Source organism: Anolis sagrei, chromosome 3, assembly GCF_037176765.1.
Source record: "Anolis sagrei isolate rAnoSag1 chromosome 3, rAnoSag1.mat, whole genome shotgun sequence".
NCBI lineage: Eukaryota > Metazoa > Chordata > Lepidosauria > Squamata > Dactyloidae > Anolis > Anolis sagrei.
Window position 1 is genome coordinate 204182779 of NC_090023.1, and position 20002 is coordinate 204202780.

Here is a 20002-nt window from a genome sequence, read left to right on the forward strand (position 1 = left end):
AGCATGGCACAGAAACACCCAATGTTTGGAAATACAAAAGAAGTAAAAAATAAATTAATATATACAAAAGTAGAGGATATTGTCTACTTTTTTGGAAATCTATGACCATTGTAGCTGTTGATGTTGCCCTGTTTTTCCCCAAAAATTGAGACTCAAAGAGGCTCACCATTTAACACAACAATACAATTCAGAACCCCCTCAATGGATTGTCACCTTGTCATGGTGAGGGGGCTTGTGTGTTCTAATGAACCTTAGGCTGCAACGACTGGAGTCGTGCACTCCCAGGAGTGGCCACAGGGGAGGTTCCAGACTAAGCACAATCTGAAGACCCAAAGACCTCAATGGCAAAACAGGCAGAGGATAACATGGTACATGTTACAACAACTGTGAAGGTGGAAGAAGGCTGCAACAGATTGAGAAGCCACCATCGTCGTCTTAACCATGCCACTAGATGGGACCTCACTCTGTGTTGACCGACCTCCACACATTAAAAAAACTCATGCGCAGGTGTCTTCCTCAGAAAACATAATGTTGGAAGACAGGGAAAGAGATTTAAAGATGGGTTCAAAGCCAACCTGTGGCATAGATACTGAGAACTGGGAAGCCCTGGCCCTTGAGTGCTCTAGCTGGAGGTCAGCTGTGACCAGAAGTGTTGCAGAATTTGAAGAGGCACAAATGGAGGGTGAAAGAAAAAAATGTGCAAAGAGGAAGGTACATCAAGCCAACCCCGACCGGGACCACCTTCCACCTGGAAACTGATGCCCTCACTGTGGGAGAACATGCAGGTCAAGAATAGGGCTCCACAGTCATCTATGTACCCACCGCCAGGATACTGAACTTGGAGGACTATCTTACTCGTACAATGAGGAATTGCCTAAGTAAGGAAAAGTAAAGCAGTAAGTGAAGTAAAGTACAATTCAGAACAAAAAAGTAAATATTAAAATAAATAACTGTCAAAAGGCATCAAGCACTGTATTCTTAGAGTTTGGATACATAACATGGATGGTAATACAGAAGGCAAGACTTGGCCACATACCCAGATGGCAACTCTATCCCCACAGCTCCTCTTGGAACAATATTACAAAGGCCAATAACATCACCCACAACATCAAATGTATATTTACTTATTCTTCCTCCAGTGTGATATATGCTATTCTGTGCCAGCTATGCCCCTTTGTACTTTACAGTGAAGAAGCAGGACACAAAAGAGAAGTGGACACAATAGCCAAAAACCAATTGCAGAACATTTCTAGCCTAAATTAGGTGAAATGAGATCTTCATGTGCAGACAGTGTGGATTCAGATGTGCATCTAGACATGCATTTGCATCCGCACATAATGTGACATTTCTGGCCATTGAATAGGCATTGTCTGCTATGACTGCAGATCAGGATGCATGACTTGACAAAGAGCCATGTTGCACTGTGTGGACACAACTGAAACCATGAGTAGATAATCTCAAAGTACATACAGCTATGCATGAGAAGGTTTTGCCAACATTGTTGCTTCCTAATTATGCCAAATCTCTGTACTTTGGAGCCCTCCCTTCCCAACGTGTAAGGAAGACTATGGGTATCCATCCAAAAGGCTATAATCTATATTTATTTATCTACCTTATTTATATCCCACCTTTCTCTACCCCAAAGGGGACTCAATGCAGCTTACATATGGCAATTATTCAGTACCTTGAAGCATATACAAACATTAAACTTAAAATCAATAGAATTAAAATACATATTTAATTCACAATCTATAATGACTCAATAAAAAAGACAGTGTTTGGTAAGGTATTGTAGAAGTCACTGGGACAAGAGGAAGACTGCATTCCAAACCCAGACAAGAAATGTAAGGCCCTAAATCTGTAAAACCTGAGCAGAGCTGATGATAGAGTGTCTTGAATTTCTCTCATTCATAGGGTTGCCATATGTCAAGGTCAACATGTTGGCAGTTAACAACAATAATACAGACTATAGTATTGAAAAAACAAGAATATAGGTTGTGTTTGGGGAGGAAACACATAGGCCCATGTTGAAGTGGGTTTCCAGCACATGCAGGCTGAGTAAAGCTAAGGGAAGAAGCCAACAATCACAATGTCAACCCACCTTCCCACCATACATAAGAAAAAAAGAGTTGGATATATTTTGTGACTCTACAGGATGTATGGTCTGAATCACCACACTGTTCATGAAACCAGAGTTTTATCCAAAATAATACACACCCATTATCTGTGCTTAATTAGTTTAATTAATATTTTAGTCGTTATCTGTGCTACCTTGAAATTTTGATCCTTCTTTCCCCCATCTATCCAGTAAGAAGAAGAGATACTATTAAACAACATCTAATTAAATTACCATGTAATTTAATATTATCGAATTATCACTAGTTATGGAATTAATTTCTTGCTAGTTTAATTGATGTAAGGACCAAAACTAATTACAGAACAGGCATGAATCAGTCTTTCATCAGGCATTAGTTCATTAAGGGAATCAATTGGGAAAGTTGTCTTCATTAATAGTGCTGAGATCTTACTTTTTTAGACTGTAATGTCACATGTTGGCAAGGGTGATTGGGAGTTGTAGTATTGTAAAATCACATTTTGAATCTCAGGACGTTATCAAGAATCAATTTTATCCTCATTGGTTACTGTATGTCGTTGTAAAAATATAATTGAATGCCTTAAATACATACACTGGGCCCTGGGTCTGCATTGTGGGTTTGTTCCAGGACCTCCACTGATACCAAAACCCATGGATGCGCAAGTCCCTTTATATACAATGATATAGTAAAATTGTGTCCTTTATATAAAACATCAGAAATGGTTGATTTGTGATTGTTTAAAATATTCAAGTTGAATCTATTGATACAGACATCCAACTGTACTTAAACAAATGATTAGACCAAATTTGCAGTTCATGACTGCAGAAAAGAATAATTATTTACAAGGAAAGCAGAGTTTTCATTTTTTTTGCATCCCTAGACTAACCAGTTGCACAGATTCTATTGGGGCTAGAGGTACACCAATTAGTCCCTTTGTTTATAGTATTTAAAACTAGATTATTGCTGATCTCATTGTTCTTATTTGTGTTGCATTTGTCTCAGTTGGGCAGACATTGTGTGGAGCGAGTTGGAGTCCAATCTAGGAAGCCGAACGTGCAGAAGTGCTGAGAAAAGGCTCCAATTTTTCAAGCAGCATGCAGATCACTCCACCACTCATATTATTAAATTCTAATTATAGCCTGTTGATGTCTGAGAGTGGGTTGTTGGTAAATCTATATACACTGTTTTCCCCAAGGTTTCGCATGTTGGATTACTCTGCCAGTTGGAGTTTAGTTAAAAAGGAGGGCATCTCATGTTTATTTACAAAGACAGGTGCAAATGCAGGTTGAGCATCCCTCAAAATACTCCAAAATCTGAAAATGACAACACAAATAATTGCAATAGTAACACTTTTTCCTTCTGATGATTCAGTGTTCGCAAACTTCATACACAAAATTATTAAAATATTTTGCATAAAATGACTTTCAGGCCATGTGTCTAAGATGAACTTCATATCTAAACTTTAGTCCCATCTTCAAGATACCAGTTGTCCATTCTTTATTTCGAATTCCAAAATCTCAAATACTCCAAAATCCAAAATCATTCATATGAGTGGCTGAGATTATCTTGACTTTCTAATGCAGGGGTCCTCAAACTTTTTAAGCACAGGGCCGGTTCATGGTCCCTCAGACATGAATGAATTCTTATGGACACAGCACTAATGCTATCTGTAGTGCCAAAAAAGTATGAAAGAGCAATACAATATTTAAAATGAAGAACCATTTTAACCAACATAAATTTATCGGTATTTCAAGGAGAAGTCTGGGCCTGCTTTTGGCTGATGAGGGGCTGCATCCTGCCTACGGCCTTAGTTTGGGGACAATTGAACGTTTTCACTGAAGTCATAATCATTTAATGAATCGTCAGTGACTGGTTATGAGAATAAAAAAGAGAATAAAATTACAAGAAAATAAAAAAGAAGTTTGCTTGCCCTTGTGTAGTAAGCACAGAAATATTAGTGATATCGATTTTACCACAGGAGGGCGCTTGATCTCTTTCAGGATTGCAGAAAAACCTTTGGTCCTCCTCTCCTAGCTGACCACCCCAGAGATCAGGCAAAGAGATGTGAAGAAAATTGCAGTTACTTCAGCTGCTCCAGATATTAGTTCAGACATGGGAGGACCTTTGGCCCTCCAGATGTTTTGAACTATGTTGGATGAGGCTGATGAAAGTTGTGAAGTGAAGCCAAAGAAACCAGGTAGCTGGCATCCTGAACATATAGATCTTTGACCTGCAACATTTTGTTGAAGATCTTACTTTTGTTCACATACATACTTCAAAGAAATCTATAATGCCTAAGATTGTGTAAGATCCACAAAATTGCAGAATGTCCATGTAGTTGAGTAAGTGAAGGTTTGTCAGTGAAAAGTTCCAAAGAATAAAGAACCAGGTTCTGTGCGGGGACTGTTTTTATGCAAAAGTATTCTCTCAAATCCTGCTTTAATTAATAATCTTTCAACTCTGGCACAGTACCTCAGTTGTTCTCCAAAATTAATTTTATCCAGTGTCTATTCACCAGCAGTTCGTAGGTTAAGATATTCCGGGGAGGTCCTGCTTTTGGCCTCACCAGCCTCACAGGTGCAGCTGGTGGTGACAAGGGATAGGGCCTTCTTGGTAGTGGCCCCATGGCTGTGGAACTCCCTCCCAAGTGAGATCTGGTCGGCCCACTTCCTCCTGACCTTTAGGAGACAGCTAAAGACCTAGCTGTGGAACCAAGGGTTCGGCCCATCATAGGAATACTTAAAGTTAAAGTTAAAGTTGAAAGTGCAGTGACTCAGGACTGTCAATGGACAATGGCTATGTCTCTGTGTGATATGTGATGTTATTTTATGTGACGTGTTTAATAATGTTTAATGTTTTATCAGGGGAGGGTCAATTTTGATGTTTTATACTGTTTTTTATCGATTGCATTGATTTGTTGCCAATTCTGTGAACCTCCCTGAGTCTCCTTCAAGGTTGAGAAGGGTGGTATACAAATACCACAAATAAATTATATATAGAGAGAGAGAGAGAGAGACAGGGAGGGAGCAATTACCTAGCATGAAGCCAAGATGAACTATAGACTCAGAAAAACATAATTACAGGCCTTAAGATAAAAGAAATTCACTAACATTTGGACATTACTTGTGTTAGGAAATCACTTTCTGAGGAAGTACAAGAGTTCCAACTGCTAAGGTTTGTAAACCTTGTACATGTTGACTGCACTAACTTTAAAAAATATCATACCCTAGTTGAAATTGGGTATGATGATAAGAGACCATTTGTTACAGAAACTTCACCTGTTGTATAATGTCTAGAATGTAATTGTCTCAGATCTGAAATGCAACCTTATCAAATTCCTTTCGTTGTTATTGTGTGCCTTCAAGTCATTTCCAATGTAGAGTGTCCCCATGGTGAATTCATCACTGGGTTTTGCTGGCAAAATGTATTCAGAAGGAGTTTCCCATTGCCTTTCTTTGAGGCTCAGAGAATGAGGCATCCCCATGATCATTTTTAGTAGATTTGCATGAATGCGTTTCAAAAGTCATTATGGCGATAAGGTTCAATGTTTTGGAAAACTCTTTCAAAGTTCGGTCTAAAATCCAGAGTCGATTCACCACAGAAATGCCAACAGCCACCACTGTTGACTATGCCCTACTCCAAAAAAGGTTCTGGAGTCTCTGGGCTCAGATCTCTGGGCCACATATTATGGTCAGATTAGAGCAGTGGTTCTCAACCTGTGGGTCCCCAGATGTTTTGGCCTTCAACTCCCAGAAATTCTAACAGCTGGTAAATTGGCTGGGATTTCTGGGAGTTGTAGGCCAAAACACCTGGGGACCCACAGGTTGAAAACCACTGGATTAGAGCCAGATTAGAGCAAAGAACATCAATTCCAGGGGTTTCACACCAGATAAAAATATGATGGGTAAAAAGCTTCTACCAGGGTGCTAGTTCTGTATGTCCATTGTCAGTCCAATAAATCATTCTCATTATTATCACTATGCCCCAGGAATAGGCCTATAAACCAAGATACTAATAATTTTTGGTTGGGCAATGTTATCGTAATTGGTTCTATTATTCAGCTCACCTTCTTTGTTGAGCTGAAGGGTCTTCATTCGGCAGGGCAAGTGTTTTGCATATAAAAAGCTGCTATATATTCAGGTAGGGCTGTAAAAGTTCATAAAACATCCTTTTACTCCATTGTTATGATGGTAATTATCATCATTCGTATTGATTGATGCAGTGTCATCACTATAAACGGCATTTTACAAAGTAAAAACAGCCATCCCTACCAAAGACATACAGTCTTTGGTAGGGGCAGAAGAAGTAGTACAAAAGTAAAATTAATGCAATACAAATATAAAGAAAATTACCAGGTAGATATACAAAAACTGATGTGATATAATATAAAGCCAACTAGTAAATATATATAATCAAAATATAAAAGAATGATGAAATCCCCAAAGCTTTTGAAAACAAAGTTCTTAAATGAAAATTAAAACAGTGAGGCAAGGAGCAATTTGCAAAACTCTCAGCCCTTGTGCTCTCTCTCTCTCTCTCTCTCTCTCTATATATATATATACACACACACATATACACAGCTCATTGGGGGTGGGGGGTAGACAAATTATCTAGAAATACAAACATTTCCCATCTTTCTTTAGAAAATGGCTTCCAGGCAATATTGAACTAAATGGAAGTGTTTATTCAGGAAAACATCCATTGCTATAAAATTGCAAATTGCATATCCTCTGTGAGTTTAAATAGGCCAATATACATTGTTGAGCATGTCTATCTAATCTATCTATCCATGTATATGAAAATAGGTATGTATGTTTGTATATCAGGGGCTCTTACAAGGCTTGATGGATCTGGACCAAACTTGATACACATACTCTCCATGGTCCAACTTAAAACACTGGCAGGGTTTTTAAAAGCTGCCCTTATTTGTTGCTTTTTTTAAAAAAATGACCTACATTGCTAGCCCATGTGCCCCATGCTGCAGCACCCAGATGCAATCACTAGAGAACAATATATAGATATAAGGTCACCTGAAAGGGAGAGGTGATAAATGGAAGAAGGCTGAGTATCAACAGGGAGACACTCTAGGACCCTTTCCATACTACCCCTATATCCCAGGATCTGATACCAGATTATTTTCTTATTTCGGATTATCTGGAGACTCATATAATCCAGTTTAAAGCAGATAATCTGGGATCAGATCCTGGGATATAGGATAGTGTAGAAGGGGCCTAGGAGTCTCTCTCAGGGCACAAGAGCCTGGCCATGGAGAAGTTCTTAGAGTGGTCTAAGAGGGAGCGAGTTGGAGAAGGGAGAAATTAGTCTTTAAGATGACAAAATGTGAACAATGATACACTTCTTAACAGAATTCTATGTTCAGCAAAGTGTATTTTTCATGCATAGAGAAAAAATTATCCGGAGTTATTTGTAATGAGAAGGTGAGCACGGAAACTTTAATAAAACACTAGCTTATGTGCCCAATGTTGCCTGGGTATGCATTTTCTAATGGGACCATTTATAACATTGTCAAGCTAATTTCTAATAAATAGCATTAGAAAATGCATAGCCAGGCAACAGCAGGGTATATATGCCAGTTCATATGAATGCAAATATCTGATCCAGAAGCATAGATCAGTTAGCCAGGGGAGGGCCATGGTTTCAATCAGGACTTCGAGAAATTATTACCCCCAGGAAGGAGGAAGAAAGAGAGTGTGAAACACAGTGGCTTTGGATCTAACTGCCTTTACATACTGTTGACTTTTGCCATTGCCATCTCTTCCTTTTCTTCCTTCCATGGCATAAAGGGTGTATTGAACTTAGGCAGGTATATGTGTGCATGTTTGCATACTCAAACATGCATGCCCACATGCCCACACATGAGTAAAAACACATTCCATAAGGTAAATTATTGTTATATAGTGTGGCTATTAGACAGAATATGGTAAGTGTTGCCTTGGGAGGGGTGAGAGCCAGAAATGTTGAGGGTAAATGCTGATTGGCTGAGAATTTGAAAGATTTTCAAATGCATGTATTTGGTGATTCAGAAAACAGGTGTTTTGTTCAGGCACTGAATGTAGTATGAATTGGAGATGAAAGAGTAAAGAGTGAAGTGGAGAGTGGTGTGAGGTATTTGTAGAAGGCTGCTTAGAATAAGTAAATTAACAATAATAACCACTTTGCTTCTGAACCATATGTAATTATAACCACTTTGAAAATAATATTCCATTGAATACATTATTTTTGTTAACACACAAAAACACAAACACATATCCATCTTGGGTCACTATGTTATTTGTTAAGCTAGTAATAATTTGGATATAAAGTCAAGCACATCTGTCTTAAGGCCCTTCCACAAAGCCATATAACCCAAGGCAAATAATACACAATATTTGTGTATTTTCAAGGCAGATAATACACAATATTTGCTTTGAACTGTAGTATCCGAGTCCATACTGCCATATCACCCAATTCAATGTGTGGAAGGTGCCTCAGTGGTAATAATGGAACCAGCATGCTGTGGTGCAGCGTTTCTCAACCTGGGAGTCAGGACCCCTGGGGGGGGGGGGTCATGAGAGGTGCAGAGGGGTCGCCAAAGGCCATCAGAAAACAAAGATTTTCCTGTTGGTTATGTGGGTTCTGTGTGGGAAGTTTGGCCCAATTCTATTGTTGGTGGGATTCAGAATTCTCTTTCATTGTGGTGAACTATAAATCCCAGCAACTACAACTCCCAAATATCAAGGTCTGTTTTCCCCAAAATGTTCACATTTGGGCATATTGAATATTTGTGCCAAGTTTGGTCCAGATCTATCATTATTTGAGTCCACAGTGCTCTCTGGATGTAAGTGAACTACAACTCCCAAACACAAGGTCGATGCCCACAAACCTTTCCAGTATTTTCTGTTGGTCATGGGAGTTCTGTGTGCCAAGTTTGGTTCAATTCCATCATTGGTAAAGTTCACAATGCTCTTTGATTGTAGGTGAACTACAAATCCCAGCAACTACAACTCTCAAATGACAAAATCACCCCCTCAACCCCACCAATATTCCAGTTTGGGTGTATCAGGTATATGTGCTAAATTTGGTCCAGTGAATGAAAACACATGCTGCACATCAGATATTTACATTACGATTCATAACAGTACCAAAATTACAGTTAAGAAGTAGCAATAAAAAATTTTATGGTTAAGGGTCACCACAACCTGAGGAACTGTATTAAGGGGTCACAGTATTAGGAAGGTTGAGAACCTCTGGTGTAGTGGTTTGAGTGTTGGGCTGCAACTGTGGAGATCAAGGCCCTTTCCACACAGCTGAAAACAATCCTACATTTTCTGCTTTGAACTGGAAAATATGGCAGTGTGGACTCAGATAACCAGTTCAAAGCAGACATTGTGGGATTTCTGCCTTGATATTCTGGATTATAGGGCTGTATGGAAGGGCCCCAAGGTTCAAATCTGGACTCAGCCATGAAGCCCACTAGATGGCCATGGGCAAGTAACACTCTCTCAGCCTCAGAGGAAGGCCACGAGAAACCATTTCTTCCAAGAAAACCCAGTGACAGGCTTGCCTTAGGGTCACCAGAGGTAGAAACAACAGCAACGCAGCAACAATACGCAGAAATACCAGTGGGGACTGGGCTTAATTATCACTGGTTCAATTAGTGCAATGGGTGTAGACTACTTCTTCAGTCTGGATGGTGTATTTCTGACCTATGCAGAGGCAAAACTGAGTGGCCTTTTGCTCCTAGTGCTCCCCTCCACACCCACCCACATTTTATTACTATCAGTAAGTGTCTTGTCTCTATGCCAGCATCTACATTGTAAAATCAGTACAGTTTGACAGCACTTTAACTGCCATGGTTCAATGCTATGGAATCCTGGGAGTTTGGTTTGGTGAGACACCAACACTCTTTGGCAGAGAATAGTAAAGACCTTATTAAATTACAACTGTGAGAAATCCATGATACAGAGCCATGGTGTGTACAATATTTGGTTCAACCTGCTTTAATTCAACAGTGAGGATGCATCCAAAGGCTACCAAATAAAATCCAGATTATTTTATTTGAACTGGATTATATAGCAGTGTCAATTCATATAATGCAGTTCAAAGAACATAAACATCTGGATAACATGGCAGTGTGGATCCAGCCTAAGTAGTCTTAATAGCTGCTGCCTGCAAATGGTCAATATTAGGAGAAAAGATGCCTGTGTTCAGAGAGGTTATGAGAAAATAAATACAGTATTTGCAAAATAATTTCTAACAGCAATGTGTGTTGCTTTTTTTTCCATTTTCCCCTCTGCAGAAACCAGACAAAGAATACTTTGGTCTCTGCTACACTGCCATATAATCCACATGATCTGCTTTAAACCACAATATATAAATCTACGCTGCCATGTAATATAGTTCAAAGCAGATCATCTGGATTTTATATGGCAGTGTAGGAGCCTTCCTTTTTGCAGCAAAACAGAATGGAGTCTGAAAGTCTTGGTTGCTGGGGCAAGAAAAAGGGGGAGAAGGGCTTCAAGAAGAAAAGGGTCCACGTGGAGTCTGGAAAATGAAGAAAACAGAAGAAGGACTGGCTGGGAAATGCTGAGTCGGAAGGTGGCTTGAATAGAGGCAATTCAAGAAGGCTTTCTTGCTTCAGTGCCCTAGCAGAAAAAAAAAAGGTTGGGGTGTTTCCTCTTTCCAGAGCCAGGATGCGACTCAACCAGCATGTTTTCAAGCAGAACCAAGGATGCATCTACACTGGCCTGGACCAAGCTTAGGAGTCTTTACATTAAAGCAGTGGTTCTCAACCTGTGGGTCCCCTGGTGTTTGGGCCTACAACTCCCAGAAATCCCAGCCAGTTTACCAGCTGTTAGGAGTTCTGGGAGTTGAAGGCAAAAACATCTGGGGACCCACAGGTTGAGAACCACTGCATTAAAAGGTTTTGCTTCTGAGGATGAAAAGGCCTGCCCAATCCCTCTTTCTCCCCTCCACTCCCTAAAACAGAGTTTCTCAACCTGGGAGTTGGGACAGTTGCAAGGGGGTGTGGCCAAAGACCACCAGAAAACAAGGTATGTGGGTTTTGAGTGGGAAGTTTGGCCTAATTCCATCATTGGTGGGGTTCAGAATGCTCTTATTGTAGGTGAGCTATAAATCCCACCAGCAACTACAACTCCCAAATGTCAAGGTCTAGTTTCCCACTCCAACAGTGTTCACATTTGGCCATATTGAATATCCTGCCAAGTTTGGTCCAGATCCATCATTGTTTGAGTCCACAGTGCTCTCTGAATGTAGGTGAACTACAACTCCCAAACTCAAGGTCAATGCCCACCAAACCCTTCCAGCATTTCCTGTTGGTCATTAGAGTTCTGTGTGCCAAGCTTGGCCCAATTCTATCGTTGGTGGAGTTCAGAATGTTTTTTGTTGGAAAGTTAACTATAAATCCCAGCAACTACAACTCCCAAACGACAAAATCTATTCCCCCTTCAACTTGGGGGTATAGGGTATTTGTGCCAGACATCCTGCATATTTACAGTTACAAAATAGCAATGAAAATAATATCCTGGGTTGGGGGTCACCACAACATGAGGTTGAGAAACACTGGCCTAAAATGTCTCTTCTTCTTAGCAGTGTGCGACCAGGTAGATAGCTAAAGGTATCTCCTTCCAAAAAAAAAAACACCCCTCCATCAGATTATCTCATAATCTAGATTTGGAACACAGATGTTGCCATCCATGCACCAGCATTTCATCCTGGAGAAACTGCAAAGGGAAGTTCAATTAAGATTGAAGCTATGGTGTCTATCTTTCCTTCTTCTTATACTAAAGGCAGAAGAAATAGAGTTAGCCCAAGGAGCAGGAAAACTCATTCTGTTTTGAGTGAATTGTAACTGAATTTTTAAAAAGATGGCTTTGATTGTTGGACTAGGACTCTGGGTTGGATCCCGCCCTCCCCTCCAGCCATGGAAACCCTGGAAATGACCTTGGGCCAGTCACACTGACTGAGGCTGTGTCTACACTGCCCAATATCCCAGAATCTGATCCCAGATTATCTTCTTATCCCAGGTTATCTGGCAATGTAGACTCATATAATCTGATACATAGCAGATAATCTGGGATCAGATCCTGGGATATAGGGCAGTGTAGATCTGTATTAATATAGAAGATAATACAGAGAATCTGCTTTGAATTGGATTATATGAGTCTACACTGCCACATCATCCAGATCAAAGCAGATAATCTGGATTTTATATGACAGTGTAGAATGGGTGTCAGAGGAAGGCAAACAATTATTACAAAATGATGATTATGATGATGATAATAAAAGTTTTGGTTCTACCAGAAATAACATATGTGTTGTCAAAGGCTTTCATGGCCAGAATCACTGGGTTGCTGTGAGTTTTCCGGGCTGTATGGCCATGTTCCAGAAGCATTCTCTCCTGAAGTTTTCTCCACATCTATGGTAGGCATCCTCAGAGGTTGGGAGGTCTGTTGGAAACTAGGCAAGTGGGGTTTATATATCTGTGGAATGTCCAGGGTGGGAGAATTCACCTGTTTTCTAAGTGTTGTCTTTTATTTACTGTTCTGATTTCAGAGTTGAATTCTAGACAGGAAATGATCAGGGCCAAGTAACACCTCCCAACAAAAAAAATCCCCCAGGCAAGAAGCAGCCAGGCTTTGAAGCTGCAAGGTTATTCAGTGCTCATCAAGGTGACCAATTACAACATTCACACTTGCCTCAAGTAGACTAGTTCAACTTTCCATTATGTTATTTTACACTGTTTATTTTATTTTGTTATTGTATGTATTTTATTCTGATTTTTTTGCCTTGTATTTTATTTGCTGTATTGTACTTTTGGGCTTGGCCTCATGCTAGCCTCCCTGAGTCCCCCTTGGGGAGATGGTGATGGGTACAAATTATTATTATTATTATTCCCCACCCTGAATATTCCACAGATATATAAACCCCACTTGCCTAGTTTCCAACAAACCTTCCAATATTGTGGCATTTTCTACCTTGATATTCTGGGTTATATGGCTGTGTGGAAGGACCCTGGGAACTACAGTTTGGGGCAAAGAAGGCTCATTCAATGCTACTCAAGGTGACCATTTGCAACATTCACACTTGCCTCAAGCAGACCAGATTTCTTTCTCCCACCCTGGACATATGTAAACTCCACTTGCCTAGTTTCCAACAGACCTCACAACTTCTGTGGATGCCTGTCATAGATGTGGGTGAAACGTCAGGAGAGAATGCTTCTGGAACATGGCCATACAGTCTGGAAAACCCACAGCAACCCATGTAAAATTACAACTCCCATGAGGTAAAGGGAGGTAAAGGGGTGTCAAGCAACATCAATTCTTCAGTGTAGGTGCGCCATAGAGGTGGTGCAGATGTGAAGCAATACGGGCAGTGCCTGAAAAGACAACCCCAACATCTCTTCTCCTCTCCCCTCCCTTCCCCTCCTTTCAAGAACTGAGCAGAGGAAGTGGGTGGAAAGAGAAAACTGAAAATGTAAGGCGGGATCCAACCCTTTCCTCCCTCATTCCTCGGAGGAGGTGCAGGCAAGGAGCACACCGAGGAGCCCAACATTGCCGGCAAGGTCTACAACGCCATATAATACGGATTGAACTGCATTGCATGGGTCTAAACTGCAGTATATGGCAGTGTAAATCCAGAAACTTGACTACCTGGTGACATTTGAGGAGGCTTGTTTCGAAGTGAAGCCCTGAAAGGAAGGAGAGGAGAAAGAGACCCCAGGAAGAGGAGAAAAGACAGAAGAGCGACTTAAGACGGATGGCAGAGAAGGGCGAAGATGGGGATCAAGTTGCAAGCAAAGGAAGCCAGTTGGAAGCAAAGGAGGACAGCTAAGTGGATTAGGTGGGAGGGGGTGCCCAGGACGGGAAGAAAGACGTGGGATGCATGTCTACACTGTTAAATGAATGCAGCCCGACACCCCTTTAAGTGCCATGCGTAGTGCTTTGGAATCGTGGTTGGGGGAGGCTCCAAAAACCCCGGAAAGCTGTCATAATAACCATGATTCCACAGCATTGAGACGTGGAAGTTAAAGAGAGGTCAAACTGCATTGATTATACAGTGTAGATGCACACGAGGGAGATTGAGCTGGGGACTGGGGCTGGATCTACACTGCCATATAAAGCACATAATCCACATTATCAGTTTTGAATGGGATTATATGAGTCTGCACTTCCAAATAATCCAGTTCAAAGCAGATAATCCATATTATCCTTTCTGAACCGGATTCTATGAGTCCACACTGCCATAAAATCCAGTTCAAAGCAGATAATTGACATCGGTTTTGAACCGGATTATATGGATCCATACTGCCATATAATCCAGTTCGAAGCACATAATCTACAGTATCAGTTTTTAACCGGATTATATGAATCCACACTGCCATATAATCGGTTCAAAGCAGATAATCCACATTATAAATTTTGAATGGGATTATACGAATCTACACTTCCATATAATCCAGTTCAAAGCAGATAACCCACATTATCAGTTTCGAACCGGATTATATGAGTCCACATTGCCGTATAATTCAGTTCAAAAATAATCTGGATTGTATATGTCAGTGTAGATTCAGCCTGGGAATGTAAGCCTATCAGCCTTGAAGAGGGACTTCCAAAATAGTAAAGAAGGGAGTAACCCAGAACTTGGAAACTCAGGCTAGGTCTAGTCTGTTCTATATCCCAGGATCTGATTATCTTCTTATCCCAGATTATCTGGCACTGTAGACTCATATAATCCCAAAAAAAGCTGGGTTGTTTTTGACTCCTTGTTTGAACCATCACAAACCCAGTTGATAGTGAATAAATGGGATGGAATGAGTGATACTATCACTATTAATTTTGATTTGTGTTATGTTGTGTTTAATTAGCAGGGGTTTTATATTAATTAATTATTAATTAATTTTATCATTAATTATGTAATTATTATTTTATTAATAATTAATTTAATTAGCAGGGGTTTTATATGCTGTCTTTTATATGCTGTTTTATGTTATTGACATTGTTATTGTTTACAATTGTTATGTGTTTTACCTCATTGTATATTATATTCCATTGCACTGCCATGTGCTTTTGTAAACTGCCACAGTCTCTTTTGGGAGATAATGGCAGGATATAAATAAAGTTGTTGTTGTTGTTGTAGCAGAAGCATGCACTCTTCCCAAAATTAACACTTGGAAACAAGAGAATGAGTGTGTATTCTTTTCAAAATCTCTTTTCTTTGGCTTTTCAACCGTTTTCAATACTTCCTTTGAAAGAAGCTTGTGCACATCTGGCTGTAAGATGGTAAAGATAGAGTTGTGGATGTTGTTTAAATCCCTCAAAGAATGGGAGGACTGCAACATACTTCCTTGTGGGAAATATGGTGTGTACATTTGAAAGAAATACATAGAACAAAAAACGGTGTCGGAATTTCGTATTTGAAGGAAATCGTCTGTTTAGTTTACAAATATGCGATTGTGCTGGGAAATAAAACCCAATCGGATGTATTTCTGAAAAGGATAGACAGACTGGGGTAGTATTTTGAGTGTCCAACTGCGGATCTGCAGTGGAGACCAGGGTTTGAATTCCTGATCATGCTTAGGCCAGCCTAGTAAGTCACACTCTCTCAGCCTCAAAGGAAGGCAATGGCAATTCCCTCTGAACAAACCTTTCCAGGAAAATCCATGATAGGTTGGCCTTAGGGTCATCATAAGTGACTTGAAGGCACATACCAGCCGTCCTTGAGTTACAAACATCCGACTTTCAAATAACTCCTAGTTAAGAACGGGACTGAGACAACAGGAAAGGAGAGAAATCTACCCCTAGGAAGGGAAATTCATTCCTGAAAGAGTTCTCATGGGGGAAAGGTGGCTCCATTCTTCTGAACAGAGGCACAGACAGCAGAACAAACACCGCAGGGATATCAAGCCTTCCCTATGCTGTCCAAAGCTCTATCTATAGCTATATATCTATAACTATATCTCTATATATCTATCTCTGGATATCTCGATCTCTTTCTCTGTATATATGCCTCTAACTCTCTCTATATATCTCTCTCTATATATCTCTATCCTTATTCCTCTTCTCTCTCTCTCTTTATTTATATCTCTATATATCTCTATATCAATCTCGGTCTCTCTCTCTCTTTCTTTCTTTCTATCTCTCTCTATATATCTATATCTCTGTATCTGTATCTCTCTCTCTCTCTCTCTATATATATATATATAGCTATACATCGCTATCTCTTTCTCTATATATCTATATCTCTATATATTTATATCTATAACTATAATTATATCTCTCTAGATCTCTCTCTCTCTCTCTCTATATATATATGTCCCCCCTCTCTCTCTATATATATATATCAATATCTCTCCATATCTCTATTCTTTCTCTACATATCTCTATCTATATCTATATCTATAACTATCTCTCTCTCTCTCTCTCTCTCTATATATATATATATATATATTCTCTATCTATCTATATCAATATCTCTCCATCTCTCCCTCTCTCTTTATATATAGCCGTCCCCTGCCATGTGTTGCTGTGGCCCAGTCTGTGTATAGGTGTTATGTGTGTGTATATACTTGTGTATATATGAGTGTTTGCGTGTGTGTGTGCGCGTGTGTATGTATGTATGTATGTATATATGTGTGTGTGTGTATAGTTTTGTGCATGCGTTGTAATGTATTTTTATGGGGATTTTGGCCTTTTTAAGTCTCTTCTGCTGTGTTTTTCAGTGTTTTTATGAGTGATGGTCACTCGTTGGCCTGCTACCTGTATTGTGTCCAAATTTGGTGTCAATTCGTCCAGTGGTTTTTGAATTATGTTAATCCCACAAATGAACATTGCATATATATATATATATATATATATATATATATATATATATGCAATGTTCATATATATATAATATCTATCTCTATATATGGCTGGAGTTACACTTAAAATGTACCTGTTCCGACTTACATACAAATTCATCTTGAGAACAAACCTACAGAACCTACCCTGTTCCTAACTTGGGGACTACCTGCATACAGGCATGTAGCCAGGTTTGGGGGGGGGGGCTGAGGGGCTTCAGCCCCCCCCCCCCCGAAATTCTCATGGTGGTTCGCGAAAAGACCTTACTGGTGCATTATTTAAACTGTTATGTTTATTCATATCATGATCTGATCACCATACTCAATATATCTCATATGCATGGGGGTATTGGGGTAACGATACAAAAGGTTTGCTAGGCTAGACCCTCTTTCACTCAGACTCAGCCCCCCCCCCCAAACTCAGCCCCCCCCCCCCCCCGAAGCCCCTCCTGAAAAAAATTCAGCCCCCCCCCCCCCCCCCAAAATGAAATCCTGGCTATGGGCCTGCTGCCATGATGTTCTTGATCCAGTCTGGGATCAGAGGATTCGAGTTTATAAAAGCCCACTCACTCCACGCGAGTTTAAAAACATATTCAGAATTGGCTCTCTTCACCTTATCAGTGAGTGCATCTACAATGTAGTTTGGTGCTATTTTCAAGTGCCAGAGTCCAATGTCATGGAATCATGGGAGTTGTAGCTTTACCTCACCAAATTGCCATTCCCAGGATCCCATAGCATTGAGCCGCAGCAGTTAAAGCGGATGCCAAACTGCATTCATTCTACAGTGTAGATAGATTAGATACATCATGAGAGACACTGTGGTAAAGATGCCACGGGAGGGAGGAAAGGCTTGAAGGCAAGTAAGAACAACATAGATTTCCTAGAGGACTGCATCTTCTAATAATTATCTCAATTCTTGTGCGCTTTTTAGGTGGACTTGCACAACTTTGGAAAGAAACCCAATTAATGTTTTGATCTTGCTCCATTTAAGGTCTTATGTTCGTTGATAGATGTGAGCTGCCCTCTTGAGGGTCTTTCTCCCACTCAAAGTCGGCATAGAAATACAGCAAGCAAACGGGATTCTCAAGAATACACAGCCCAGTTTTCGTGGGATTTCGATTGCAGGTTCGGTACCGTTATGTGTAATTCAATGGCGACTGGGTTTTCCCGAGCATTGGCAGTCCCCCAAAGACACAGACACTCAGAGGTGTCGCTATGAGGAAGGGAAACAAAATGAGGGCATTGCCCCCTTAGAAGAAGTTTGTGTCCCAAGGACATTTATGTCTTCAAATGTCTAGAATGGCAGTTACTGAAAACCTGAGCATTTGGAAATGCAGCTTAGACACCCAAGGATTGTTGTTGTTGTTTCCTCGCTTTTATCTCTTGATCCAGGCCCCAAGGGGTAGACCAAGTTACCAAGAGAATACTCAACATAGTTACTGAAAGAGTCCTGGATCTGAAAAAATTTCAGTATCTCATTCTCTACAATACTAGAAATTCGGTGTGTGCCTTTAAGTCGGCTGTCAACCCCATGAATTTCATGGGCTTTTCTTAGGTAAGGAATAGCTGGGAAGAGGGGCAATACCACCAGAGATACCTTCAAATATAATAATAATAATAATAATAATAATAATAATAATAATAATAAAATTATTATATTATATTATATTTGATAATAATGTAATATTATATTAATAAACATTATATTATTATACCATATTATATAATATTATATAACATTATAATGGTATAATAATATGATATAATATAATATTTATTAGTATAAATTATTATTATTATTATTTAACTGACACAAAACTTCAGTATATCACAGCAAACGAGGTCTCTATGCTGGATGATGATGATGATGATGATGATGATTATTATTATTATTATTATTTGAAACACAACAAGATGAGTCCACAACAGACAAGATCACTCTGCTGGCTGTTGTATTGGATCACAAGTCCGACGCTTCCCAAGTGTCTAGGACTATGTGATGTATTATTATTATTATTATTATTATTATTATTATTATTATTATGCATTTTACTATTATTTTGTATTATTATTATTATTATTATTATTATTATTATTATTATTATTACTATGTTATTTAGATGTCCTTAAGGCTTGAGGCTGCAACCTTACAAAGCCAAGCTTTGAGGTAACTAAAGCCTACATAGATTCTTTACATGGATGTATTTTAACTTTTTTCGAGATTTTGTTTTCCAGATGGGTAGACTTCCTTACTTCAGGCTTAAGTTTCCTATCTTCAGACCCGGGACGATTATGGTGTGTCAACTTCAAAAAACTCCACAGAACTGGATGCAGATTCCCCCCTCCTTCCCTTTCTTATCTCCTTTCGTGTTTTTACAACCACAAACAAACAATAAACAAAAATACACTGATTTTAAACGAACTTTAGGGCATCACAATGAATTACGTATTTTACCATATTTGATCGAAGCCTCATTACTATAATTTGGAAGTATCCCTTGTGATTTTCTATTTCTAAACCTAATTGAGGGTACATCTACACTGTAGAATTAATGCAGTTCGACGCAACTTGAGGTGCCACAGCTCTGACTTGGCAGTTGTAGTTTTACAAGGTCTTAGCCTTTTCTGCCAACGTGTTCTGGTGCCTCACCAAACTACAACTCCCAGAATGCCATAGGATGGAGCCATGGCAATTAAAGTGGTGTCAAACTGCATTGTAGATGCACCCTTGGTTTTATCTATGTTATTTGGCAATGGAGTTGGTCCTCATTGATCTGTGTCTATAACACTATGTAACACGATTTTTGTTCCTGGGTTATAAATTATAAAATTCCCTCATTGGTTCTATAATAAAAACATGGAGAAGTTTTATTAAACTTTGTTTTAGAGGGGCATCCTTCAGCACAATGAATATCTCACCCAGTCTCAACCAATTCAACATAGTGTGTGGCAGACACCAAAACAAAGTTACTAGAGTATAACAACTACTTTCAAATTAAGCACAACACAATGAAACGGGAAATAACACTTTCAAATCAGAAACAGA

At 39.6% G+C, this 20002-nt stretch overlaps 1 protein-coding gene and 1 long non-coding RNA gene across 3 annotated transcripts in view; one reads left to right on the forward strand and one right to left on the reverse strand.

Annotated features, from left to right (window-relative positions):
* KCNK18 (potassium two pore domain channel subfamily K member 18) overlaps positions 1–6190 on the reverse strand; it is a 33174-nt gene extending 26984 nt beyond the window's left edge. The window contains exon 1 of the mRNA XM_067466270.1: positions 6163–6190. Coding sequence (XP_067322371.1) covers positions 6163–6190 — 28 coding nt within the window. The remainder of the gene's footprint in view (positions 1–6162) is intronic.
* Positions 6191–13633: 7443 nt separating this feature from the next.
* LOC137096652 (uncharacterized) lies at positions 13634–19415 on the forward strand. 2 transcript variants are annotated; one of them, XR_010909588.1, is made up of 3 exons: positions 13634–13958; positions 18349–18511; positions 19178–19415. It is a non-coding gene; the product is annotated as an uncharacterized lncRNA (long non-coding RNA). The 2 variants fall into 2 exon arrangements; XR_010909587.1 differs by lacking the exon at positions 13634–13958 and having other exon boundaries at positions 17798–18511.
* Positions 19416–20002: the final 587 nt, after the last annotated feature.